Source organism: Populus euphratica, unplaced genomic scaffold (assembly GCF_000495115.2).
Source record: "Populus euphratica unplaced genomic scaffold, PopEup_1.0 scaffold333.1, whole genome shotgun sequence".
In the NCBI taxonomy this organism is placed as follows: Eukaryota; Viridiplantae; Streptophyta; class Magnoliopsida; order Malpighiales; family Salicaceae; genus Populus; species Populus euphratica.
Genome location: NW_011500224.1, coordinates 90245 through 97661, shown reverse-complemented (window position 1 = coordinate 97661; position 7417 = coordinate 90245). Strand labels below are relative to the sequence as shown.

General features: G+C 27.7%; 1 protein-coding gene across 1 annotated transcript in view; it reads right to left on the bottom strand.

Annotated features, from left to right (window-relative positions):
* LOC105112342 (vacuolar protein sorting-associated protein 9A-like) overlaps positions 1 to 2588 on the bottom strand; it is a 5241-nt gene extending 2653 nt beyond the window's left edge. The window contains exons 1-3 of the mRNA XM_011008023.1: positions 2264 to 2588; positions 1473 to 1620; positions 1059 to 1229 (exon numbers count right to left, since the gene is read on the bottom strand). Of these exons, the coding sequence (XP_011006325.1) occupies positions 1059 to 1229; positions 1473 to 1620; positions 2264 to 2355 (411 nt within the window). The 5' untranslated portion in view covers positions 2356 to 2588. The remainder of the gene's footprint in view (positions 1 to 1058; positions 1230 to 1472; positions 1621 to 2263) is intronic.
* Positions 2589 to 7417: the final 4829 nt, after the last annotated feature.

Genomic DNA, 7417 nt, shown 5'->3' with positions numbered 1-7417 from the left:
AACCCCCCCCCCCCCCCCAAAGTAATAAGTTCACTTAGCCAAAAGATAATGGTTTGGTTGCCACAACTCATAGCAATGCATACAAGAGATTTAAAATGTGCATATTACATAAGTGTAAAAAACAGTTGTATACAATATTATCTAATAAACATTAACCAGTCAACTTTGTTATTCTGATTATTCAATTAGTCTGACAGCAAGCAAACACAGATTGATAAAATTCTTTGATTTGACAAAAAATAAATGGAAAACAGGGTGGTGTGAACATCATATTAATAAGAAGGATTATAGAAAAAAAAAAAGATGAATCCCAAAATTGAAACAGCAGATGATTGATAAAAGTCATGGCCAGTTGTTAACAGTTGTTTTTCATTAATATGAACAGTTTCAGATGCCCTGTACACCTTGTAAATTGACATATTTGTGAGAGTATTTCATGCTAATCAAATGCACTGCTTTTACCTTAGAGAAAATGCTTTGGTTTTTTGAGATAAATAATTGATTACTACCATTAAGGACAATATATGGATCATGCCTTCTTGGCAAGCAAACACAACAAAAATATTTGGAGTTACTTTCAGATCACAAGGTATAACAAGATTGGATCCATTTACAGGCTGTTCTTCAACCTGTATATGATTGAATTTGACACTCAAGCGTTTACAAGGGCAATGCAGTACATTGGTAATCCTAGCAATGAGGAAAGAAAAAAGAAGTCACCTCCATTTTGCACGATTCTGTATATTGAAAAAGACATGTCTTCCATAGTTATATTAATGTCAAAAAAAAAGAGTGGACAGGGCAGGCTTAACAGCAATGCATCATCCATGCAATGTTTTCAACAGAAAAAGTTGCTAACAAGAGGAATTCTGCCTCTTATATAAAGCATAAACTAATGCCACTGGTTTAAGCTGCTGCTTTTGTGTTTCGAATTTGTGGCTGCTTGGAACATATCCATTGTTTCAAACACAGATTTACAAAATGCACTCTGTGCAAAGGTAAAATATTATCCATGCCACAAAAAGAAAATCGATGGTTATGGAAAACCATCAACTCACCAGCCATGATGTTTCATTTTGAAAGGTAGGCTTAATATCTAAATTTTCTGGTCGAATGAACTGTTGAATCAAGGATATCTTCTCAGAAAGTTGCTTATCAACTTCCATGTCTTCTGGAACTGAAGCAAATACACGGGAAGATAACTTTGTCATAACATACTTCTCAAGTCCCTGTATATTAGAGAAAGCCCAGAAGTAAGAAATGAACATCAATAAGAATTGCCATTCATTAAGCAAGTAATTAGTGCTGTGGCCTCTGATAAGAAATTTTCCCCTTTTTTTTCTTTTTTTGGAGGGGGGCTGAACAGGACCTTACTGTTCAAAAAGATCTGGCTATCTTATAAGGAAACATTAATATATCACAGTTTTCACATCATAATGGAATGTCATCAAGGTAAAAGTCAATCAACTCACTTCGCCAGCACTCTCTAGCTCCTCCTCAGAGCAACCAGCCCAAAGCGGATGAGCCTTGAAAGCCGTTTCCATTTTGGCAAGGAACTCCTGCACGAGAGCACTGTCCCTTTCCGGATCAGGAGCATGGTTTGAAAAGGAGACAATAAAGCTGCCATACAAAAGTACCATCGCACAGTCAAACCTTATATTTTAGAACTTAAACAAATTCATGCAAGCCATTTAGCATTAATACTAATACTTTGGAAGCTAGGCGGGTAGGAAACACAGGAAAACTGCCTTCCCAACTCAATTCCAACAGCTAAGTAGCTTCCTGCATCGTTGTATTCCTAAAAATAGATGGATCCCAGCACACGCATATAGCCATTGTAACTAAACTCAATAGACCCACAATGTAGCATTTCGACATGACAAACGGAATTGAGCACCAAAAGAAAACTCACCATTCAAAGCTATTATTACCCGCCAAAAAACAATTTTCTTTTCCTCCTCGTGGGAATTTCTTTGTATTCTTATTAAGAAAGAACCCAGTCGTTTCTAGGGGTCTAAACTATCGTTTCTACAGTGATCTTAAATAACATCTAGTATCTAGAAAAATTGCATTTTTTTTAACTCCACAAATTAAGCTTATTATAGTAATTACATTTCATGTCTCACAGAAAGAAGAACATCGATAAATAATCTGAATTAAGATATTATGTATAAACAAACAAAATAAAAAGGACTTGAATACAATCATAAATACTCAATTTATAGATTCTGTGTGTGCTCTGAGTGATTGGAGAGTGAGAGACCTTTTAATGGATTTGACAAAATCGGCGGCGGATGGATGGCGCATCCGTTCTAGGAAGTCGTGCAATCCCAGCGATATGTCCGAGTTTTCCATTTCTCTTCAAATTTCTGTTTCTATTGTCTACCTTCTTATATTATTACAGCTGATTTTCTTCTATTCTATGAAGAGACTTCAATTCGCATTTGAGGAGGAAGATCCTCTGTGTTTGTTTGTGAGTGGGGGAGAGAGTCGAGTTAATTGAGTTCACTTCTGGTTGAGAGAGGGTAGCTTATTAACACAGTTCGAAAAACATACGAGCCATCTCCGTGCTACGTTGCGGGCTAATAAAAAATTAAAGGTTACAATTTTTTTTTTTTTCATTATGAATTTTTTATTGAAATTTTTTTAATTTAATTTTATTTTTTATGAGGATTTAAAGTTGATAATTTATTTTAATTTTTTTAATATTTAATTAATTAAAAATTAAATTTCATGATTTGTTTATTTTATTTTATATAAATTTATTATAATCTTAAAAAAAATCTAAATATTGATTTGAAGTTTGATTTTATTATCATTAATTTTTATTATGATATAGTTAAATAAATAATAATTTAAAAGAAAAAATAAGTTATTAATCCCATTATAGTCATTGCTCGATGTACAATTTTGATGTATTGATTCGGGTTATTTAATTCACAAGTTTATTGTGTTTACTCATCAAACCTAATATATTATTTTTAGTTTCTAATCATTTAATTTTTTTAATTTTTTTTATTTCATTCTTTTTTAATATTAGATTAGTTGAGAAATATAATTCATGATTTATTTTTTTATTTTTTATAGAATTATCACAATTTTAAATAAATATTTTTTAAGACTAATACTTGATTTTAAAAGTATATAATATTATTATAAAAATAATTTATAAAAATAACAAAATTATTAAGCTAATTAAAGTTCATAGTTTAAGTTGCAGGGTAACGACATCAATCTAATTTGATATTATTTTAATATTAATAAAGAAAAATTATCGTTTTAAAATTTCATTAAAAATTACATTATATTTTTATTAGTTATTTTTAGATTTTAAATTATCTTTTATGTAATTTAATTTAAAACAAGTAAAGGATTAAATTCACAGATTTCAAAATCAAAAGCCATCGACTCCTAGAATACGAACTGTGCAATTATTAGCGATAAAGATGTTGCCTTTCATGTTCAATTATCAGAGTTCTTGAAAGCAAACCTCCTCAAGATAAACCATATCCGCGTTGACAGAAGAATCGCCATAAAAGCCAACAAATAAAAGGTCACATGGAATCCAGCATCTAATACAAACTGGTATGGAGACGAAAGATAGGCACGAAGGGGAACAATTAGAAGAAAGTCTCAACTCTATCTATGCACATTCAAGATGTAACAACCATAAATCATCTTCAAATGATTACATGTGTCGAATGTTTATGCAACGCAGTAGTTTGTGATTCACGAAATTAACTAAAAATAATATATATATATATATATATATATATATATATATATATGGTTAGCTTGTAGGAATGTTTGTTTTTCCATTTTAAAAATATTTTAAAAAAATAAATTTTTTATTTTAAATTAATATATTTTTAATATTTTCATATCATTTTAATTTTGATGTGTTAATATCACAAATATTTTTTAAAAAACATATATATTATTTTAATATATTTTCATATAAAAAATATTTTAAAAAACAATCATTATAATATTTAAAATATCTTTAAAATATCTTTAGCTTCCCAACTCATAATACCTTTTTTATATATATATATACATATATAAAAAGAAAGAAAGTAGCATTTTTTATAACGAAACAAAACATTCAAATATATTCATATTAACACCTTAGCCTCGACTCTTGTATTTGTAATCTCAGCATTCAACACCAACCATAATTAATTTAATTTCAACATTTAATGTATAGCTAGCTTATCATAATCCAAATAAAATTATCAACTACAATAATAATTAATCCTGAGATTGAACACAAATCCTAATTTATTTAATTTTAACATATTTAATGCTCTTTACCTACTCTGTTGCATGAAATATTTTCTAATTGCATCAATTCATACATAATTTATTACAATTCAAAAAAAACTCAATTATGGCAATTCATTTCAAAATTAAATGTAAAATCTAATTAATCTAATTTCAACATAATTGATATTATTTACATACTCAATAATATGAAAGCATTCATAATTATATTAATTCATAGCTAATTTATCACAATTCAAGCAAATCCTTAACTAAGACAATTAATTCTAAAATTCAATGCAAACTCTAATTAATTTATTTTTTATCTAATTGATGTTATTTACATCATTAATTGCATGCTAACTACATCAATTGCTTTTGCATCTACTAGTTCTTCATTCTCTTCTTGGTTAGCAAAGCTGATCTTGGGATCTTTATAACAAATAAGCATTTTTTTTCTTGATTGATGTTATTTTATTTTTTAAAATTAAATTATTTTTAAATTAAATTTTATTTTTTATATCTTGTTTTTCTGTTGGATTATCCTATTCACATAATTCTATTAATGAGTTTTGACAAACTCACTTGGTAATGCTAATACTTTATTTTTTAATATTTTTTATTAATTTTTTTTATTTTATGATTTTATAGTTTAATTTTGAGGTTTGACGATTATTATTTTTTTTAATTTTTTTTTATTATGCCAACTCATTAATTTTTTTTTTATTCTTTAAAATATAATGACAATGCTTTAGCATTGGTTTTTTATGCTGCAAAGAAATTGATTCGCAGCAAAGTATAAGTTATCAATCTAATAGAAGCTAAAATAAAAGAAGGGAAGCAGCGTGAATTGTAAGTAAATGCATTATTCACTAGAAAAATATTTTTATGGTTTTGCTTTTCCTATCAAAAACCTCAAAACTAGTTATTAGAGGCACTAAGGTCTCATTACAATACTCATTAATTATTATTAAATTGACTAGAAATAAATAAAAAAATATTTATTTTAAAAACACAATGAAATAATTAAAATACATTTTAAAGTAAAAAATTTAAAATTAGTATCGAGAGGTTTTTTATATTTTCATAATGGTTTTTTCAATATTATCAAGTTAGCTAGGAGGAAATTTGGTATTTGAATAAATATACAAATTTTTTTAAAAAATATAGTAAAATGACCAAAATACCCTTAAAAGCAAAAGATTTAAAAGTGGTCAAGGAGCCTTTTTTGTATTTTCATTATGAGTTTTTTATTATTATTGGATCAACTAAAAAAAAAATTGATATTTGAATAAATATAAAACAAAAAATAAAAATAAAAAGTATCATGTGTCATTATGTAGGAAGCGCATATGGAAGGTGTAAGGCGCCTCCTAATAGCTAAAATCTTCTTTTTTTCAATATCATTGAAAGCATTGACGTGTTTTCTTTTTTATAGATCAACGTATTTGGTTAATAGTGACATAATTTATCATTGGTGACACTTCTTTTTTTCCCTTCTCTCTCCTCCCTCCACGTGAAATTTGTGTTTATCATGCAAGATTTTAGAGTCGTCCTTTGATTTATGGGTATTACCACTTAAGTCCTTATTTTTATGATTTTTAATTTTTTTGTCTTTTTGTGAAATTTTGATTTGTTTTTAATTTCATTATTCAATCTCAATTTGGGATATGTTATTTTTTTTTAATTTGGTCTTCAGTGTTTTGATATTTTTTTTCCTTTTGTTGAAATGGTTTTTCTTTTCAATTTAATCTTTCAATAAAAATTATGCTTTTGTTTTTTATTTCATTTTTTATCATTACTTTTTTATTGATTTAGATTTTTTTAGTTATTTTGTTAAAGTAATTTTTAATTTTAATTTCAATATTTAATTAAAAAAAATTTGTATTTCGATTTTGATTCTCATTTTTTTTAATTGATATTTTTTATTTTGAATGATTTTATATAATTAATTTTTTTTTTAATTTTATCCTTCAATATTTGATTAATTAAAAATTGAGTTTCATATTTTTTCTAGATACAATGTTTCTAATTTAATAATTCAGGTCATAGATTTAAAAAGTTAAAGTAGGTTAACATTTTTTTTACTTATTTTATTTTCTACTTTCATCATTCGACATTAGCTTTTAAAAAAATAAAAAATAAAATTGGCTTTGTTATTTTCTTTGTTTCTATTGGGTTATCTCGATCTCATGATCTAGGTCACGGATTTGATAGAATAACTCGAGTTTGCTCAATTTTGATTATCCAATTTTATCCTTCTCTATTTAATGAGCTAAAAATTGAGTTATATTGTTTATTCTCTTTTGAAAAAATATTTTTTCTTATATTATTATGATAAATTTTTTTAATTTAATCTATTTATTATCATTATTATTGTCTAATTAAAACAAAACAAACTTATTTAACCCAATCATATTTATTACCCAAGCCGCCAATTATTATTTTTTTATGACTCCTAACATCAATTTTACAAAAGAAAAAAATCTAACCACGCGAACTATCCTGGAACCACAACTGTCAAAAACTGAAATCGGAAAATGCTGGCTTACTAATTTGATATTAATGATTAACATGAAGTCCAAACTGTGTTAACTTTGCTAGTAATGCAACCAGACCACAAAATGGGAACAACCTTCCCCTCCCCTCCCCTCCCCTGCTCGAAATTCATAATGCAGTATATCTAAAGTTCAATGTCGAGCTCTGAATTTGCCAAAATCTGGAAAGATAAAGCCATCATAACCGGAGACTAGAAATGGATCATTAAAATTGAATGTTGCAATTTCCATTGAAGACAATAAGAATCTGCATTATCATTCATAAGCAGTGCCATCTTTTCCCCACTTTTCCAACTAAACAATGGTGTTGCCAGTCCATTGAAGCTGATGCTGCTCAAGAAAACTCGTGCTGGAATGCAACACCGACTCGCCAGCTTGTGTGTGTATCTATCTATCTCATAAATTGCATTCAACTATCGGTTCTCCTTGTTGCCTCCAACGAAGTGATTCTACTCCTTTGTCCTATCTGAAAGTATAATGTTGGGGTGTACATTCGTTGTAACCTGCCGAACTACGAAAAAAGCTAGAAGATCCGCTCATCACAATCTTCCAAAACCCATTTCCATGCAATTAAGTTACAGTTTCGATTGAGAGGT